The sequence below is a fragment of the Tetrao urogallus genome (assembly GCF_951394365.1).
Source record: "Tetrao urogallus genome assembly, chromosome: 11".
NCBI lineage: Eukaryota > Metazoa > Chordata > Aves > Galliformes > Phasianidae > Tetrao > Tetrao urogallus.
This window is the reverse complement of record NC_136824.1, coordinates 16,598,042-16,618,741: the sequence shown is the minus strand read 5'-3', so window position 1 is coordinate 16,618,741 and position 20,700 is coordinate 16,598,042. Positions and strand designations below refer to the sequence as shown.

The 20,700-nt window shown below is 39.6% G+C and overlaps 1 protein-coding gene across 1 annotated transcript in view; it reads left to right on the top strand.

The window, feature by feature from the left end:
* Window positions 1-15,458: 15,458 nt before the first annotated feature.
* The window catches only part of HERC1 (HECT and RLD domain containing E3 ubiquitin protein ligase family member 1), a gene marked incomplete at its 5' end in the record, with an annotated part of 77,248 nt that continues 72,006 nt past the window's right edge, over window positions 15,459-20,700 (top strand). The window contains 5 exons of the mRNA XM_079540678.1: window positions 15,459-16,388; window positions 17,819-17,914; window positions 18,209-18,403; window positions 19,520-19,831; window positions 20,480-20,576. Of these exons, the coding sequence (XP_079396804.1) occupies window positions 15,459-16,388; window positions 17,819-17,914; window positions 18,209-18,403; window positions 19,520-19,831; window positions 20,480-20,576 (1,630 nt within the window). The remainder of the gene's footprint in view (window positions 16,389-17,818; window positions 17,915-18,208; window positions 18,404-19,519; window positions 19,832-20,479; window positions 20,577-20,700) is intronic.

Below are 20,700 nucleotides of genomic sequence, written 5' to 3'. Positions count from 1 at the left end.
GTTTCTTTAAATTTCGTTTAGTCCTTGGCTGAACAATAGCTCACTGGTGAAAGCTTTTCCTTCTCTTATTCCATAACTGAAATAAATGGATATAAGTTAATTAGGAAAGGCTTTTAAGTGGCCTTAAAAAGTCATTTCAGATGGGTAATTGGTTTTAAAAAAAAATCAACGGTGCAGTCATGGCTTGCATGGTTTAAAGTGTCAGTGATAGCTGGAGTGGTGTTACAGATGGGATGAACTCTATGTGAAATTAGTCGTGATACACGGGGTGCTAAAATTAAAGGAATATACATTTGAATACTTTTTTTAGGGTTCACTTGCAGTATCCTTCTTTTTCTTGCAGTTTCTCATGTAGCTTTTATGAGATTGTGGGGTAGAAGAATGCTTTTATCCCTCTTTACTTAAAAGGGGTGAAGGTGTAAGGATCGTATGGATTTCCGGAAGAACTTGGTAGAGCACATTTGAGTTGTGATCACAGGTTGTTATGAAGCCATTATCCGCTCAATAAAACAGAAACAGACCTCATTCAGATACTGTAGTGATGCTCAGTCTTCTGTTTATTTGACTCGATATCTTCACAAATATATTTTGATTACATACAGGGTGTATTTGTATCTTGCTGGTTTAACTTCCTGTTGCCGGAGTAATCGTACAAACACAAGCAACACAGTGCTCAGCATTTGCTTTCTGGTGATTATTTCTCAGAAGGGCTCAAACCCTGATATTGCTGGCAGGTTTTGTTCTCTTCTGTCTTCACAGTGGTGACATTCATCATAAAATATTCAAATGCAGGAGGTGTTTTCTCCTTCAAAACATCTAAACCTCATAAAATGAGACTTCTTTCCAAGGGCAGCTGAAGAAGCTGCAGATGCTTATTTTGCGGCACAGTAACTTCACGGTCACCCATGTAATTTCCAAGGAGAAAAAAGAGCCTGGAACCCAGGCTGTGGAATTTGCCAGCTAACAGCAAGTGTAATTGTGGCCTGGGAACTGGCCAGGTATATTCTCTGGCCTTGACTGCCTGTTGAGATTGACCTGATGACATCAAGCTGATTGGGACTGCATTCGGGTGGCTAAAGCAATTGTGTTCTCTGCTGGGAGCTGGAATTAATTTGCTGCGTAGAGAACAGCCTGCAGTAAGAGTCTTCATTACTGGTGATAACTTAAAATATATATATATATATATATATATTTTCTCTTGCTTTCAGTGAGGTTTAACATGGAGATGTTATCCTCAAACATTTCCCTACAAATGCACAAATTTATATAGCACAACTTTATTTTTGAGTACTAGTTATACTCTGAGTCAAGAAATGGAAATACTAATGCAAAGAATAACTTACTTGTTTGCATTTAAGTTCCAGTCTCGCTTTTTGAGTACATTTTCTTGCTCTTTAATATTGAAGTAAATGGGTTCCATTGTACTTAGGTTGCTCTGAAAGCTGTGCCTTTTATTTATTTTCATGGGAAATATGGGAACTACAACAGATCCAAAGAGCTCAATAACACTATTAGATGTTTTCAATTTAAAGTGTTGCAGACAGTGTAGAACTGAAATAAATGTGTTTATGCTGTTTTGGTTTTTAATCTAAGTGATTAGATTGAGACTATTGATGGAAGGGCCGGAGCACCTCTCCTATGAAGAAGGCCAGCTCACTCAGCCTTTGTTTAGCTTGGAGAAGAGAAAGCTCTGGGGGGACCTCATTGTGGCTTTCCAGTCCTTGAAGGAAGCTTATATGCAGAAGGGAACTGACTTTTTGCATGGTCTGGTATTGGTAGGACGAAGGCTTGGAACTAAAAGAGGGAGAGTTCAGGTTCGATGTTAGTTTCCAATTCATTACTCAGAGGGTGGTGAGGCAGTGGCACAGGCTGCCCCATCCCTGGAGGCATTCAAGTCCAGGTTAGATGGGGCCCTGCTCTGGTGGGTGTCAGCCCTATCTGTGACAAGGAGTTGGAGCTCAGGATCCAACCTGGATTTTTAAGGTTCCTTCCAAACTAAGCCATTTTCTGATCATACTTTGGCTGGGCACTAGAACAGGCTCTGTGGGGCAGTGGTCATTGCTGGAGTATAAGGAGCTTTTGGATAACACTCTCAGACATAAGGTTTGAATTTTGGATGGGCCTGTGGGGAGCCAAGAGTTGGACTTCATCATCTTTATGGGTTCCTTCCAACTCAGGGTATTCTGTGATCAGCCGTGCAGTTTTGTCAGTGATGAACAAGAGCCTGCATGTCACACTTAAAAATCTGCATCAGCACAGATGACCCACTGTCAGCAACCACTGCTGAAAGGCATCACCCACGGTGTCACTTGCTCACATCCACTGTTTGGTCTCTATAAGTACTCAGCACGTGTGGATGAATGTCAATGGATGCCGTTTTTTCCCCATGGAGGAATTCAATTCCACCCCTTTGTTTCACCTGCTCTTCCATGTCAGACAGCATTTTGTCACAGTTCCCCTCTCACATGGCAACAAAATGGAGTAGAACGCTGGGCAGAAGGGTCAACCTTTACTGCCACACCAACAGTGTAACAAAATAGGAGGCATCAATTTTGAGCAGTCCTCATATTAAAAAATAGAATAACAAGATATAGTTCACTGTTTTCCACGGATAAAAATTAATCACAAACTTGATAAGGGGTTGATCAAATAATTCAGGTCGTAAGTAACCTGTGGGGATCATACAGTCTGCCTCTGTGCCTTAGATCAGGGACAAGTTATAAGGGGTCTGTAGAGGGTTTTCTCTATTCCTTGAATGCTTCCAAGGATGGAGCGTCCACAGCTTCTGTGGGCAGCCTGTTACAGTGCCTCACCACCTTCTCAGAAAGGAATGTGTTCCTTGTGTCTAATCTAAACCTCTCTCTTTTACTTTACTCCTTGTTTTATTGCATACAGGCAATGGTGTTTTGCTCACACCAAAATTACTGTAATCCGGTGTACGAAAGAATACTCCTAAAATGGTCTTCTTGGCCAGTATATTTAGTCTGATTTCACTGTTAATGACAGGTAGGAGGTGAATGGGAATCTACACAGTCATGGGAACAGGAGAAAATGGTAAGCTAGAAAATGCTGACACTGCAGACAAATTACTACATAGGAATAGAGAAGTGAAACTAAACACGCAATAAATGCCCTGAGGTAGGAAAAAAAAGAAAGGGAGAGATGGTAGATAATAGGAGATGGACAGTAGAACAAGGCAAAAAAAAAACAACAAGTGTCTTACAAATCTGGAGCAGCAATACAGCAAGGACCTAAAGACCTAAATGAGAAAGAGCAAGTATGGGTAGTCATTGAAGCAAATTGTTCTTCGTTCATTTACACAAATCTGTCAGCATGACAATGAAGTACACACAGACATGAATAGAGGTGGTGGATGTCTCTCTGCTGCTCACAGCATCCGCTGTCTTTCCTCCTTTCTTATGGTCACTTCATGCTCGAAAGTTGGAAACCAAATTACTGATACTGTAATTCAGGTTACTTCTGCAACAAACCTGTCCTGTCCAAACAGTAAAGCAGAGGTGGCTCCATGATGTGTAACAGCTAAGCTGTGCTGAGGTTTTGGTGGTATTTTTTCAGCTTTAGTCTTTCCTCCTAGGAGATTTTCAGTTGTTCTAAGGCTAATTATTCCTTTACCGTCAGGCCTGCTATTGAAGCCAATATAATCCTGTGCTTTTAGCTGGTCAGTCCAAATAACATCTGTGAGACAAATGGAAGGAGGACAAACTTAAAGATAAGTGTATGAGAAATTAAAGCTATGTGCTTTTTTCCCCCTCTTTATAAATAAAATCTAATCAACAGGGTCCTTGAATGCAAGTCTTACTAAATCCCTGGATGCTGTAAATGCACTAATGCAGAAGGGAGAGAAAAAAATGTTGTTAATATTTGGCAGAGATGCTTACAGAAATCAGTTTATTTCTTCAGAGACATAGCAGTATATTAAAACAAAAGCTGAGAAAGTAACAGAGAATCCATAGAATCATCAAAAGTGGTTAGTAAAAAAGAAGAGCTGAGAAGCAGACATCTCCATTCATGTCTAGAATACAGTGCAATGGTTTGAGGAAGAAAGGACTGGGAAAGTGCTGAAAACCACGGTGAGATGTTACAGCTGCCACTCTTCCAATCGTGGCTCTTCCAAGCAAAAGGAAGATTTCATGTGAGTCAGCCTGCCAGACCGCTCCCAAGAAACTTGAGGTGAATTATTTTTCCAGCTTCTGCCTACGTCTCCTTCATAAAGAAGAATTTTCTGGTAAAGTGTTCTTACAACCTCTTAACCTAAAGCAAAAAGCAAATAATAGTTATTTTATTTTTTTTGCAGACCCTGAAAAGAGGGACACTTGTTGCACTGACAGTTATATCACAGCATAACTGATACTCCTTGAGCAGAAATTTCCTAGGTAGTTTATTTTGCTGAAGTCTGACTCCAAGTCTGTGTGCCTTGCATGCTCTCCCCAAAAAACCGACGACCCCAAAACAATAATAATAACAACAACAGTAACAACAACAACATTTCAAAGTTACAAATGAAGATTTGTTTCTCCATAGGAACTATGGCTGGGCTGGATGGGGCTTTAGGCAGCTGGTCCAAACAGAGGTGTCCCTGCCTGCAGCAAACACTGGAACTAGATAATCTTTAAGGAGCCTTCCAACCCAAACCATTCTGTGGTTCTGAAATACTGAGCAAATAACTAGGCATCACTGTGTTCTGTTAGCGTTAGCTTTAAGTGTCACTGTTTGCCCTGGCCATGAGCAATGTGGAGGATATTCTAAATGTTGTGTTGTTTGTAGGTTTTACATTGTTGGCCTATGGGAAGACTTGGGTGAACTCTGTCCTTATGGTGTTTGTGAGGGATCTGCAGGTTGTTCGTGAAGTGTCTCTGGCTGTTGTCTGCTTAATGGTATGTAAGAAAATGCTGGTCCTCATCCTGGAGCTGTGTAATGCCATTGATTCATGCTTCTGACTGTTTCAGTGGTTTGAGAGAATCCAGGTGTGGTGGTCCATCAAGTGAAACAGCTCTGAAACGCTCCTAGGGGGTAACTCAGCATCCCTGGTAATAGTGAGAGTTGTAGTTATGGCCTGATAAGCAGAAGTCTTCAGAAGTTCCTGCAGCTGTCTGCAAACACCACCAGATGCAATTGGCCTGTGTTAATGTCACTGCTGCCCCCTGAATTGATGGATTGGGAAATATCTGATAGCTGTAGTGGTTTAGAATTTCAAAAAGCACACTGCATTATTGATGGTTTTTTGTCTAGGTTGTTTCAGAACTGGAAAAACTGGGAGCTTCAAGGGAAGGTCAGCACTCGTTAGGATTTGTAAGAATTGTGTTGATTTAGTTAAATTCATGCTGCTTTTTGAATGCAAGTGCTCACACGTCTGGGAGTGATTCCTGCTTGAAGTTGTACGTTTAGTTAATTTCTGAAGGTAGGATTTTAATTAATTTTGTGTATATGTTTCTAAATAAACCTTGTAAGAAGAGGTATGTAAGTGTTGTTTGGAGCTCTGCTATCTGCTGCTAAGTCAGATGGGATTAAAGCAATAACATACAAATACTGTATGTAAATCACTCTGAAAGTAATGCCTCCTTTGTATTTCCATAGGACCGACAGCAGACACGAAGAATTCTTCGATACAGCAAATTCTCAGCTGCAGTACATCATTATGTCCATATGAACAGTCATGTAGGAATAGAGAAAGTAGGAGGAGGGAAGTTGGTGGCAGTGGTTAGAGGTATGCACTGCTTCTGCTGACACTACACGGGAGAAATAACCACATTGTTTGATGTCTCATAGTCTTGATGGAATATTGAACTGATAATTAAAAAGACTTAGATAACGACTTGGGTTTTGTGGTAAGAATGTTATGTTTATTTCAGTTAATGGAATGGTTTATAGGGATTCTAAGTGCTCGTGCTACAAACTAATCTGCTCCAAGTTTGAAGGGATTCCACTTCTGTAGTGGAGTTGTATTGTCATCACAGTGAGGCAGGAAATAGAAGCATGTTGTATATATTTTTTTTCAGTCATATTTAGAAGAATTCATATGTTCCAGACCTGTAATCAGGTGTGTACACAGAACTTCTGCCTTCTCAATGTTATTTCTACAATAACATTGGAGAAAAGGTGTTTTTTAACAACACATAAATCTCTTACCATTGGATAGTCAGTGTGCCAGGGAATGACCTGAGTTACTCTCCTGATGAGCTGGTAGAATTACCTGATTATTTTGATTGTGAAATCCTTCCTGAGCTTTGTGTAGAGCACACAACAGCTTGATTTTTCCAGGCCATCCGCAGGAATTATTTCTCACTGTTACAAACACAGGTTGCACTTCTCTTACCAGCATGGAAAATGGTGGTACGCCCTGGCTGCCATCTGTTTAAGTACTGAATGTTCTCATCCTTCTCAGAAACCACCCAGGTGTCACAGTGCTCAAAGGACCTGTAGCACAGCTTCCTCTAGGAGCTCTCACATTGAAAACAGGGAATGAAATTGGGAACTGGAGAAAGATTGAGTCAGTGAACACGTGCTGCAGAGCGCCGTCCTTCAGATAGATGCAGCTCTGCTTACCTGTTAAAGCTCTGCTTTTTTTTGTGCTCCGTTTAGAAATAACTTTCCCTGTCCACTGGGAAAGGCGCTGTGCTGTTACAGCAAGGCAGTAAAGAACTCAGGCATGTGGGTGTCATGGCCACTTCTTTGCACATCCTTTAGTTTTGATATTTGCTGCCTTTGATTCAACTGCGCAGACTTCCAGCTTCTTGTCTTACAAGCTTTTGTAATTAGGCTCCCATAAAATTAAGTTAAATGTTGTCAGCATCTTACAGAGGTTGCTGAAATTGCTAATTGCAGAAAGGGGAGCGAGCACTTCTGAAACTTGTGATCTTCAGGAGGTTTGAAACCTTCCAAGTACAGGTGGGCTTTCAAGAGCTTTGCAGACAATCAAGGCTCTCAGCTGCTTCTGAGTTGTTGTGAGAGTCCGAGCACTTCGTTTCTGCCAGAGTAACTGTGCTTTGTTCCTACTGCAGTCAGCCTGAGTTCACAGCAGATAGTTGGTAATATTTGAGTGCATCGAATTCAGGCCGTGCTGGTATCTCCTGTGTGCCTGCTGCTGTCAGCGGCTTCAGAAGATGTCTTTTCTTTGTACTGAATGAAGATGCTGCATCTTAATTTATACATACTAATTCTCAGGCTGTGGTTGGTTGGGTGGCACTTAGTCTTTCCAGAATGTAGAGGCTTGTGGTTTGTAGTTAAATTTTTTTTCATTAGCCTTCTAATGCATCTTTTCACTTCTCCACTCTATTTGCTATGGGGTATTATGACTTGCTCCTTCATAAACACTAAAATAATTTCCTAGTTGAGCTTATCTTGCAGTTGCTGGGGGGTAGGCTGTTGAAACTGGTTTTGATTGCTTTATACATAATGCATTATTTATGCAGAAAATGAATAATAATACATTTTGCTTAGTAGGCGCTGCAGAAAGAAACCTAATTAGCTGAAGTAGAAGTTGGATAGAATGTTGAATTTCTTTCTCCTGTTCAAAAGGTGCTCAAGTCCTTTTATGAGTGCTAAAATCATTTTCTCTGCAGCAGCACTGCACTAAGTTACTGTTGAATCATTGCTTCCCAGAAGATAGGAGTCTTGTGTTTCTCTGGCTAACATGCCATGAGTTTCCTGAGCAGAAGAATATGGTATTTTGCACATCTTCAAGCAAGAAGCTTTTCTTTTTTGCATGCATTCATAATAGCAGGAGTTTGTGATGGCGACCAGATCTTTAAACCTACCTTCAGTTGTATGTCTTACTTGTGGAAACGAGGTTGACCTTACAAGCCTTAATGTTTCTGATATTTTTGATTGGCCAAGAAAAATTTGCAGAAGCTCTTAAAATCTGATTGGAATTTTGAAGGATCTACAATAATATTTTGAAGGATCTACAATGATTTGTGTTTGAATGCAGGCTTGCAAAAGTGCAGTCAGGTGTGCTTACTGGGACATCTTACTACTAAGAAATGATAAGAGAAAGGTAATGGAGGGATAGACTTTGAGCTGTAGACACCATTGAAGCTTGTGACTGTGTTAGCTGAAGAACCATTCTGCAGGTTTGGAAATCTCTATGGGCTGTGACAAGTGATTTGTAAAGACAGTGTCCAACTGTATGCCCATGGCTCACCGTGTGCATTTGACTACGCTTCATGTAAGGGTAGTATTGCTCTTTATCCCTGTCTTACGGTGCCTGTTTGTTTGGTCCTTGCACACAGGGAGAGGAAAGCCCTGAGCTGTGCGGTGATAACTGAGCGTGAAGCATACGCAGACATCGGTCACTGTGTTTGAAGATGTGGTTCCGTAGGGAATCTGCTTTGGCAGGGGGGTTGGACTCGATGATCTCTGGAGGTCCCTTCCAACCCCTACAATTCTGTGATTCTGTGATTTCTGAGTTGGCTGTGTATAATTTCAGTTTTCCTTTTAGTGGTCTGGGCGGCAGTTTATACCTTCTTTTGGATATCTGTAGGCTTCTGTTGTGATGAAAATTCATGATAGAGTACCAGTAGCTACTTGCATTTGGCAGTGAGGTTGAAGCACTGTGTTGGAGATCATAATTGAAGAAGAAAATCAAAACCCCTGTAATTAATTGCTCCATGCATGTGGGTGGTTCCTATCCATTGGTAAGCTGAACGTGCTTGCCACGGAGTGGAAAAGCTGATGGGCTCTTTGCTTCTTACACCAGTCAGATCTTGCCTGCCACTTATTTATGCTTGTTTGTAAAACTTTATTTGAAAATGAAAAACAAAACACAGCAAAAACCCACCACACTTCTTGCTTCAGCTCTCATCTCTTCTTGCAGGAAATTGATCATATCCTTGGAGATGCCTAGAGCTCCTTACCTTCCTTTTCCTCCCTGAAAAAGGAGCTAAGTGTAATCACTTTGTGTTGCTTCTGTCCCATCTCCACCTTTCCTTAGTTTAACACATTAATCCTTCTCTTGGAAACACAACACTTTCTTAGTAATCTTTTTAGAATCTGAATGCTGTAAGGGAGCTTCTTGCTGACTTGTATTAGCTAGGATGAACTTGCTCAGCTGTGTGGAGGCAGTTCTTTGATGACAAATTTAAGTGTCCCCTATAATTTCCGAGTTGAAATGGAAAACTGAGACTGCAGAAATTCCTTTGGAGAAGTTGTGTATGTGCTCTGTCCGTGGGCCTTTCAGCTTTGCCCTTCACCCCCATAGTGAATTAGTGTCATCCTCCCCACCCCATTTCTGTATTGAAATGAAGGGATATTTACTGGGTTGTTTTTGCAAATTCCCAAGTCCTTTGACTGTGTTGAAGTTGAGATTGTCTATTATTAAAGAGTTTTAGGTTTTCTTTGCCTTTAGTAAGTAGTTCTTTGTATTTGTGGTTGATCAAAGCTGTCCCACTTACCTCAGAGTGAGAAGACGTAAGACCTGCTTGGTTTCCAGAAGCTGTAATAAAAACCTGGAAAAGAGATTTGTAGAGATCTGACAGTCCTTACAGCCAGCCAAATACTTTTATGAAAGCTTTTAATTATTTGTGGGTTTTTTTTTCTCTCATTCTGGTAATTCAGGAGGTAGTGGTACTTTTGCTACAAAATTTACTCTTTCGTCTCATTTTAATTTTTTTTTTTGGTATGGCACTTCATGCAGACAAGTACTCAAAATCAGATTTGACATCCTATCCCCTGTAGTGTATTTCATTGGTTGTTGACTTGGCATTTTGAAACAGTTACTCCACTTTGGAAAGAAAGAGGTGTTACACAGCAGTTCCTTATGCTTCAGAAGAATATACATGGGATGTTTATAGAGTGCACTATAAATTCTGGAAAACAGTACCAACAAAACCAAACATGTTTGTATGTCTGTAGCGAAATGCCTGTTGTGTTTGATCTGCTGGTGAATATTCCCTCTGGGTACTGTTCATACCTCGGGGCAGTCGGTGGCATGGGGTGTATATCTAAAATAAGCTGGGATTAATTACAAAGTCGAGTTTCACTTTCCGAGCGTTTAAATTGCTGCAGTGATGAGGAGAAGAAACAAACTGTATTTATGGCTTATCACTTTGCAGTGCATTTCCGTTCAGTTTATGCACATGTCCACATCTGGTGCCTTTTTTTCATTTCTTATTGCAGATGGAAGGATGGTCCTTTTTTCTTTAGGAAATGCGGTCTGTGCTCTTAGTGATAGGAAATGTATTCTTTATAGAAAGCAAATTTGTTGAAACTTTTGTTGTTCTTAATGATTGCCTGCAACAAGCCTTTCGCATTTTAGCCTATGTGAATTATTAGTTAATTAGGGATGCTTAGATCGCAAAAATGAACGCATCAGAGATGGCTGATTGCAGGCTGAATTAATTCCTATGTAAGGAAAAGAGACCCTTCAGTGACACTGGTATTTCCAATTCAGCTCTCTAGGTGGCTAACATGTCATTTTCTTTTCTCCCCAGAAATGCAATGCCTTTCTTTTATATTTTAGCTCAGAAGGGAAGATCTTAAGTTTATTAATTATTATTAGCACTTATTCTGTCTTGCTGTCAAACACGTGCAGGCTCATGGCTTTGTGCTTGTTTTTTTCCTAGATGGAGCACTGTCTAAAAGAGACAATTTTACTCAAATTTTACTAAACTCAATTACCATGTTAGTAAACAGATTAACAAAAATATGTGGAAAAAGGAGAAATTACAGTAATTATAAACTTTCATTCTCTGAGTTCTTGGTGGTGTGGAAATGTATGCCAGCCATTTAATTATAATTTCATAATGTTCAAAGTTCCTATTAACTTGATTTAATTGAGTTTGAAATGCTGCCTTTTATCTTGCTTTTATGCTTACTAATTATTGCAAGTGGTCAAAGCTTCATCCTAAGTGTAAAATTTGAGTGGTAGTAGCATGTGGCAGTTCCTATTTTAGTTAATGCCTTGTTTATATAGAATCGAAGAATGGCTTAAGTTTAAAGGGACCTTAGAGATCATCTTCCAATCCTTCTGGCAATCCAGTCCATCAGGTTGCCCAAAGCCCATCCACCTTGAACACCTCCAGGGCTGGGGCATCCACAGCTTCCTTGGGAGCCTGTGCCAGTTCCTCACCACCCTCTGAGTTTTCCTTTCTGATGATGACTAATCTGATTTTCATTGCTGATGACTAATCTGAATCTACCCTCTTTTGGTTTGAAGCTGTTATCCTTTGTTCTATCACTACAACTTCCCAGCTCTCCCGTAGGCCTCTGCAGGCACTGGCAGGCCACGCAGGTCCCCCAGAGCTTTCTCTTCTCCAGGCTGAACAGCCCCAGCTCCCTCAGCTTCTCATCTCAGGAGAAGTACTCCAGCCCTCTCACATCCTCATGGCCCCTTGTGCACCGTCCAACAATTCCATGTCCTCCTTGTGCTGGGGGGCTCAGTGCTCCAGGTTGGGGGTCTTACGAGATGTGATGGGGTAAGCTGTTCATGTGGAAGATGTGAACATCAATATGTTGGTCAGTGATTTGAGAGGAGGTTAACTTTTTATTCAGCTTGCTGAAAGGGGTATTTTCTATTTGAAATCTCACACACACACACACACACACACAAAAAAAAGCAATGTACTGAAATGCAGATGGGATGTTTTTGAGAATTGTTTGTTGCAGTTCCAGATGTATCTTTTGGTCTCACCTAGAAGAAACACCCAGGAAGTTTTTGCAACTGTGAATTAAGAGCATTTTATGTGTTCCAGTGTTTGAATACCCAAATGAAGCTCTGTGATGTAGAACTGTTTTTGTTTGTACTGCTGCTGATGAAAGACAAGTACTTCCTTTCTCCACTTCTTGCCTCGTATCTCTGACTTCTCCTTTTGTGGCCAGGCAGCTGCTTGTTTGAAAAGCTGTCATCATCTTATTTAGGAGGTTGGTAGTACTTCATGCTGCCCTGCACTGTGGCATTGATGCCTCCCACACCGTTAGCTGCTCGTGTAGCCATCAGTAGTAGAGCATTTGTGAGCCTGTTCATGTGGTCTTTCAAAGACAGAAGTTTTCTTTTTGCCTGCTCTAAGAAGCAGATATAAACCTTACATGTGTAGCCCCAGGTGTGAGCTGGAGAAAATAAACCCTACCAATAAGCTGTGCCAGCCCTTGTTACTAACTACAGTGATATGTAATTACTGCACTTCCATGTCAGCTGCGAGAGAGAGAGCTTACATTCATATTCAGAGAGCATTTTCAGAATGCATCAAGTCAGTTCTCTGCTGTCAGTACATCTGGCTATCTGTCACCTGTTATTTCCAAGATGAACCAAATACTGTTTTCAGAATGGACCAGCGTCTTTTGAAAGTTGCAGTAGGACAGCAGGTTACTACTACCAAGAGCTAAAATTCAAGCTTCAGTCTTCATTTTCAGAGAAAATTCAGTACTCAGGAAAAAGAGCAGTATTTGCACTTTTGAGTTATGTGAACACGTTTTGGAATTTCTGAATGAAGACTGGCTGCTAAACGTGATGCAAAGCAAATGTCGGAGTTGATTCAGGGAACTCCTTGCATAGCTAAGCTGCTCTGTAACGCGTTGCACTAGGAGCATTACAGCTGTAGTAGGCACATCCTCTCACTAGATGGCAGAGGGTTTTCCCCCATCCACCTAAAACCTAGTTATAAATAAGGTATCAAGTAGGGTTCAGGCTGCCAAAGAGCACAAATCTCCTTAATTCAGAATATTATGTTATTTTTTGTTGAAATTTCAACATGTTAGAGCTTAGGTGTAGTAAGTGCTGTTGTGATGCAAACCTTGTGTGTTTTCCATAGGGCAGCACTTGCACACTGTGCAAACACTGGTCTCTGCAGCAGCTTGTGCTTGGTACCAGTGGCATTTGGGTGTGGGTTTGGTTAACATCGTACTTAGTTCATTTGTGATTGTTTCAAACTCATTTGCCTGTGGTCTCCCTTTGTAATATACTTAGCCATTCCCCTTCCTTTCTTTTCTATGCCATATTTATAGACCAGGTTTCTCCTTGTTTTTGTAAGTTTGTTTTTTTCTTTTTAATTAGCTATGCTAAGAAGCCAGAATCCTGCTCTTCTCTTCAGTTAGGTTCTATGCAAAGGTGGGCTAGAGGAATAATCTTGGTGTGTTCCAGTGTCAGCCTTTATTGCATTGAAGATTTCAGTGAGAAAAATGATTTCCATGAATTTCAATTAATTAGCATTTTTAAAAGTTGTGTAACAATGTTTCTCTTACCCTAACCTTGTCTAATCATTCTAGAATTGCTCATTAATTCTACTCAGATGTGTATTTGATCTCTATCATGACTCATAATCCCTTTGTGAGTCACTTCATTCTTCCAGTTTTTGGGTCTCCCAGTGGTAGGTTCTCTACTTGCACAAGAAATTTTTATTTTATAATTATATAAGCTTTCATGTCTTGCTATTAAATTCCAAGCTTGCAATCTTATTTCTTCTCATTGGCATGCTTTTCTCTCTCATGTGTGCAGTGATAGAAGAGCCTTTGCACTTCATATTGTCGTTATTTTAACAACTCACTGATTAAAATATTGAGCTGTAGGTTTCAAGATAATGATGTCTGCTAAACATGACTAGTTGCTAACTGGATGATTTTTTTCCACCAAATTTTCTCTTTTCCACATTATTTGTTCAACATCATACAGTTTCTCAATAAATTTGCACAACCTTAATGTTTAGGAGTAGCTTATTACAGTGTTGTTTGTCTAATGAATACTGTATGCCTTTATGAGCAATGTGTTTTAAGGGCTTACACTTTCACTTTGGATACCAGGGCTGTTTACTGTGACTGAGCACTGGGAGGCTACAAGGTGATGTGCACACTGAGCTGCCCTCCTGCCTGTGCCAACACCTATGGCATGCCTTCCCCAGAGAAGGGCTGTGTCCAGAATATAACCTGCTTTTCCAACACAGTGTGATCAAATGGAGTTTTTGCCAAGTTTAGTTTGAAGGTTGATAAACTCAGATGAAATTTCAATAAGGTCTGAAGTTCTGTAATTTGCTGAAGTGTATTTTTTCTATTTGATCGTTTATTTTAGGATATGAATTTTGTAACAGTGAACAAAAAAAATGCAGACCCTTCTAACTAATTGTTAAGCTTGTGAATGGGTGGATACCAAAGCATTTGAGTTTCACATATGGGTTTTGTAACAAAAGTTTGGCCATTAATGTAGAACTCAGTTCCTCCTGTGTCACTCAAGGGAATAAAAAGTAAAATAAGGACCTTTCTGTTCAGGTATATATGGTGATTTGGGCTCAGGCAACATGAAAGACAGCAGAGGTTTAAGGACTGCTGCTAGCCAAAAAAAAGCTTTGTGGTATGAGGCAAAGGATTGCATTTTAACCACAGGGTTTCCAGAAATCTTGTAGAAATTTCATTAAAATTTTTAATTGAGTTTGGAGCCACATGAGTGTATTATTTGTTTTGCTTTCTTTCCCATAAAATTGCCAGTAAAAAAAAAATCTCTTATATTCATTGATGTCTTTGATTTGAAAGAATGACAAAAGCTGTCAAGTTGGTTTGGCAACAAGCTTGAGCTGCCCTGGTGAGGCAGTGTGCACTTCTGGGTTTTCCTTTTATCTGCATGCTGTTAGTGATTCCTTTGTTAAAATCTGTAGTAAAAGTTTTGAATACTGTTGAAGTCATAGATGATGAAATGCTTTAATATAAGAGAATACGTAATATTCAGTAGAGTAAATTTATTTGGAATAGTAATGTATATTTGGCTCTGAAGATCTTATTCATGGAATGAATAGGATTACTCAGTGGCCCACCCTGACGTAACTTACGTGCACCTGTCCTGGTTTCCATTCAATATTTTGACATTGATTTTAAGATACCTACCTTAAGAAAGGAGAGAGAATGACTTGTGGCTGCAGGAGTTAATAAGCTTTGTAAGGTCAAGTGTTTTGTTAATGGCCTAAATTAGTAGCCTTATTTATTGTCACATGAAGCTTTTCAGCGGTACTCTGTTCACTCGTGTACAGTTTTAAGTGATCTTGTGCACTTTTTTGAAGTTGTTATCTTTAGTTTTGCCATCTGAAAAGAGAAGATTCATTTTTTTTCAAGTAGTATTAAAGTGTACTTTCACTGAATATAGCAGAATTAAATTTACTTTGTGTGAACTTCTGTGTATATCAATTCAGGCTACGTACAAACACTCTGCAGTTCTCACAGCATGCTAAGGCAATTGCACGTCTATGTACTGGTTTAAAATGAAGATCAGAATTAATCTTCAAAATGTCTTTTTATACTACCCTTATGCTACTGGGATTGGATCTGAATGCCAGATTCGTGTACACTTATATGGGTAAAATGGTGGAACTTTGATAAAATTGGGAATTAAAGTTTTGCTGCTTGCTTTGCTGAAGAATTGATAGAGTTTGGTCTACTGTGAATAGAAAATTCAGTAGATACTATTGCCCATCTGCTCACTTTTTTTTTCTTCATCTTTAGGACTAATGGCAAAAGAATAAACCAACATGGCAGCTATGGTCCCACCCGTGAAGCTGAAATGGCTTGAACATCTGAACAGCTCTTGGATCACAGAAGACAGTGAATCTATTGCAACGAGGGAGGGAGCTTCTATCTTATATGCTAAGTTAGTTAGCAATAAAGAAGTAGTGCCATTGCCTCAGCAGGTTCTGTGCCTCAAAGGACCTCAGCTACCAGATTTTGAGCGGGAATCTCTAAGTAGCGATGAACAGGACCACTATTTGGATGCCCTTCTTAGCAGCCAGCTGGCACTGGCTAAGATGGTATGCTCAGACTCTCCGTTTGCTGGAGCGCTTCGAAAACGTCTCCTTGTATTGCAGCGAGTCTTCTATGCACTTTCTAATAAGTATCATGATAAGGGTAAGGTGAAGCAACAGCAGCATTCGCCGGAAAGCAGTTCTGGATCAACTGATGTGCATTCTGTCAGTGAACGTCCCAGGTCGAGTACGGATGCGCTCATAGAAATGGGCGTTCGGACTGGGTTAAGCTTGTTGTTTGCACTGCTGAGACAAAGTTGGATGATGCCAGCGTCAGGCCCTGGCCTCAGTCTTTGCAATGATGTTATCCACACTGCAATAGAAGTCGTGAGTTCTTTACCACCTTTATCTTTAGCAAACGAAAGCAAGATTCCACCAATGGGGCTGGACTGTTTATCGCAAGTGACAACATTTCTTAAGGGAGTAACAATTCCAAACTCTGGGGCAGACACTTTAGGTCGTAGATTAGCTTCTGAATTGCTTCTTGGCTTGGCTGCCCAGCGAGGTTCCCTGCGATACCTTCTTGAGTGGATAGAAATGGCATTAAATGCTTCAGCTGTAGTGAACACCATGGAGAAAACCAAGTTGCTACAAAGTCCGGAAGGAATGATCAGCTTTGATTGCTTTATGAGTATATTAATGCAGATGCGACGATCTTTGGTAGGTATACCAGCTTTGAGTTTTCTACGTAGCAAATGTAGATGCATTCTTAACTTTAAATACGGTTGCTCAGCACTGAATACTGTGTATGGTAGTTGTTAGCTTTAATGTGTAAAAAAAAAAAAGTAATAATGCCCTAAGAAAATGGACTGAGTTGTTTGTAAGTAAGGCACACTGATAGCTTTGTCTTTTGAATGATTACTTCTGATCCTGAGCGAATGTTCTTTTTAAAACTTTGGCATTATTGCCTAACATACAGTCAAAAGCTGTAGTATGCTTCTGCCTCGTGTGCTCAGACTGTAACAAGGAAGGACTTTTTCTCCAAAATGCTGATTTCCCTCTTTACCCTCAGATTTGTAGTGCTTAGTAATGAACATAAATCTAAAACATTTAAGATTTTAAAGAAGTTGGAAATTCAACTTTTAGAGTGCTGATGATGGAGAATGCGTAAGTTGTTATAAAATCAGGTGCTTTGCACAGATTATTGAAATCCAATTGGAAAGCAATACAAAAAAATTCTGGGCACACGGTAATGCAAGTTAGAAATAATACTTTTTTGTTTCACTTTATGTTCAGATTTGTGAGAAGGAGTGGAGCTATTTGTAGTTTTACTACTGCTGAATATTTTAATGAAAGACTTCTGTGAAATTCTAGATTGGACCAATTCCTTAAAGTACTTACTCCCATTAAAATTAAATATAATCTGTTTTCTTCTCACGTTAGCCAGTAGCAGATTATCTCCTTTGTTTGCACAAGGTCTGTTATCACTAACGTTCTAAAGAAAGTAGATTTTCTGCTGTGTTAGGTAGGTTTCATTCTTTTGACTGAAGTGACATTCTTTTGACTGAAGAAAGACATCTAGCATCTGTACAGCAGCAGCGAAGGAGTCTTGTGTGCAGATCACAAACTCACTGCATGCTGTGTGCCTATGCCTGTGTATGGCCTGTGTGCCTTCTGTGTGATGGAAAGAAGGGAGCGAGCTGCCAGATCAAATTATTTATTCAGTTCAGTATTTTCCCAGCCTAATGGGTGGTAGCAGGATCTACATTGGATTAAATGTCCTGATGAACAACTTCAGCTGTTGTTTTTGTGTGGTTCTTTTTTCACTGGATATAAAGTTATAGACCAAAATACAGAGTCTGTGTAAAAAGAAGAGTAGTAATGATTAGTAATTTATGATTTAACTAGACAAACACGAATGAAATGTGTTTTAGAGCAAATTGGTATCAGGATAAATTAACTGTAAACCCAGATATTTTCGCAAAAACAGCAAAAATAAGAATGTTTAGCTAGTGCTGGCATATTTTTGTTTCCCTGGAATGCATGCAGATAACATAGGTACTCTAAGAACAAATCACTGCTGTATTTTGTACAGTTGCACCATTGCTCTATGGAAATATTTTTCTCACAGTAATGTTTAAAAATTGCAGGGATCATCTGCTGATCGAAGTCAATGGAGAGAGCCAACTAGAACATCTGATGGCTTATGTTCTCTTTACGAGGCAGCTCTATGTTTATTTGAAGAGGTATGTCATGAAATGAAGCTTGAATTTAAGGAAATTATACATTGCATCTGGCTGTTGTGTGCATGTGTATGGCACAGAATCTGCTGAGTTATTCTGGAATGGAAAAGGTGGGCAAGGAAAGGGTGAAAAGCAAGAATGCAGAGAAACAGAGTTATTTGAACGCATTAACAAGGTATGGTGATAACTTGTGTTTTAGGCAGTGTCATAGTGAGAGGGAATTTAACTTGGATCAGTCATCACTGCTGTAGGAAAATAAATGAAAATACTGCTGTGTAATAGATCTCTTTTTAACAGGTTTGTCGCATGGCATCAGACTATTCAAGAACATGTGCCAGCCCTGACAGCATTCAAACGGGTGATGCTCCCATTGTTTCTGAAACCTGTGAAGTTTACGTTTGGGGTAGCAACAGCAGCCATCAACTGGTGGAAGGAACTCAGGAGAAAATACTGCAACCCAAGCTTGCTCCAAGTTTTTCCGATGCACAGACGGTGGGTGATATCTATAGCATTATATAATGTAAGGCTCAGCAGCTTCATAGTTGTAGTACAAAACTGGAAAACACTGCTTTATTGCCAAGTGTGCTGATGGTTGGAATGAGGGAATGATTCTCAGAACGAATTACACAACTCTCTTTACTGAAGGTATTTCATTACTTTTATTGTTGCCTGGAAAAAGGATTTTTTTTTTTTTTTAATGTTACAAATGGATTGATACCATGTAACAAGAGCGACTGAATTATCTAGCTTGCAGTGAAATGCATTTGTAGAGAGGAATTTGCTTGCCTGTAGGTTTTTTTTTTCCTTCTCATTGTTTAAAAGATACCTTAAATACTCAATTGTCTTTTCAACTGGTGTTTTTCACATCAAGTGTGTCTAGTTTAAAAGTCCAAACAGGGCTAGCTGCTGGCACAGAAGCCTTAATTAGCTTTCTGAAAATCAATATACAGTATGCTCTTTCTGCTCTCAGTAACAGATTCTGCCATTGCAGCTTAGCACTTCTAGTGATGCGTGACACAGGATAGTTTGCTTTTCTGTTGCTTTGTTGACTTAGCAGTGTTGACTTAAGTAAAAGCATTTTGGGGGATCTCTAGACAATTCAGGTACGTTTTCTGAAATTGTTTTCATGGACTTTACTTGCACAGTTTTATGCCAGTTAAATGCAGGACCAGGCATCATAAAGCAAACTTGTGCATTTAAAAAAGCTGCTTAAACAGAACACTGATACACAGAAGGGAAATGACTTACTTTCGTCTTTTTAATCTTAAGAAAATGTATCTTCAAAACTGTCAAATACCATTCATGACTTTGAAAGATCTGAAAGCAGCCTGAGTTCTATAGTCTGTAAAAGAGATGCAATTAAATAAGATGACTTAATGACCATTTCACATCCTTTACGTAAAGAAAAGGATTTCCTTATAAAATATTTTCAGTTATTTTGATTTTATTGCTTGCTGAACTCCACAAATTCTTCTTGTTTTTTTACGTTGCACTACAGGAAAGAGATACAGAAAGAAAAATGACATCCTGTTTGAGAATACGTACTTTTTGACCTACAGATGAATGATTTATTTTATCTGAATACTGTTTTATCCTTTCTGTTTATAGATTGAAGCTGGACAGTATTGCACTTTTGTAATTTCTACGGATGGCTCTGTCAGAGCCTGTGGTAAAGGCAGCTATGGGAGACTAGGGCTGGGTGATTCCAATAACCAGTCCACTTTGAAAAAACTGACTTTTGAGCCTCATAGATCCATTAAAAAAGTGTCATCTTCAAAAGGATCTGACGGGCACACTCTAGCGTTCACAACGGAAGGGGAAGTCTTCAGCTGGGGTGATGGTGACTATGGAAAACTGGGACACGGAAACAGTTCAACTCAGAAATATCCCAAACTTATTCAGGGCCCACTGCAAGGAAAGGTATGAGTTTGATAGAAGCACGCCTCGTTTTGGTCTGCTCGGTTAAGATATCGTGTAATATTTGAAATGTAAGATCGTAATATTCTGTGTTTTATTTAAGTTTTCTTTGAAGTGGGATCTGTTTCAGCAAAGCATTGAAATGTGTTGATTGCCTTTGGGCACGTGATTACCAACATTGCCACTGTTGAAAACTTTCTCACATTCTTAAATCTTGTGTGCGTGTTTGTGCTGAACTGCAGCGACATTCCAGAAGAACAGTTTTTGGTAGCTGTAACATCATGACAATCTCATATGCAAATTTTTCCTGGTTTCAGTTGTGTTGTCCTACAAGGCCTTCATTTGCCTTTCTGTCCATGTTTTGGCCAATGTTTTTAACATCTGCTTTTGCTTCTCTCTGCTGCTGTTGTGGTTATGTTAAATTTGCTTGAAAAATAAGTCATGACTGTTTTATAGACAATCTTGTCTGTATTGTTTTCTGCTCATAAAGTGCTAAATGATAAAGCTAGTGAAGATAAATTTAAATGTGTACTTGCTCTACATAAGTGAAGAGGTAGAGGTACACATATTCCTTCCTAGAGTAGACTTGCTTAAGCTTTCAAAATTCTTATACAAATTGTATGAAAACATTTTTTTTTGTACATAACATAGGTTGTTGTATGTGTGTCAGCTGGATACAGACATAGTGCTGCTGTTACAGAAGATGGAGAGCTGTATACATGGGGAGAAGGAGACTTTGGGAGATTAGGTAATTCTAAAATACCATGAAGTGCTTTTGGGAGAATTCCTGCATCTAGTAATGATACTATACGTGTGTTTCCCCTTTTTTCTTATTATCCCATCTAAATACACTTGTATATACACATGTGAGC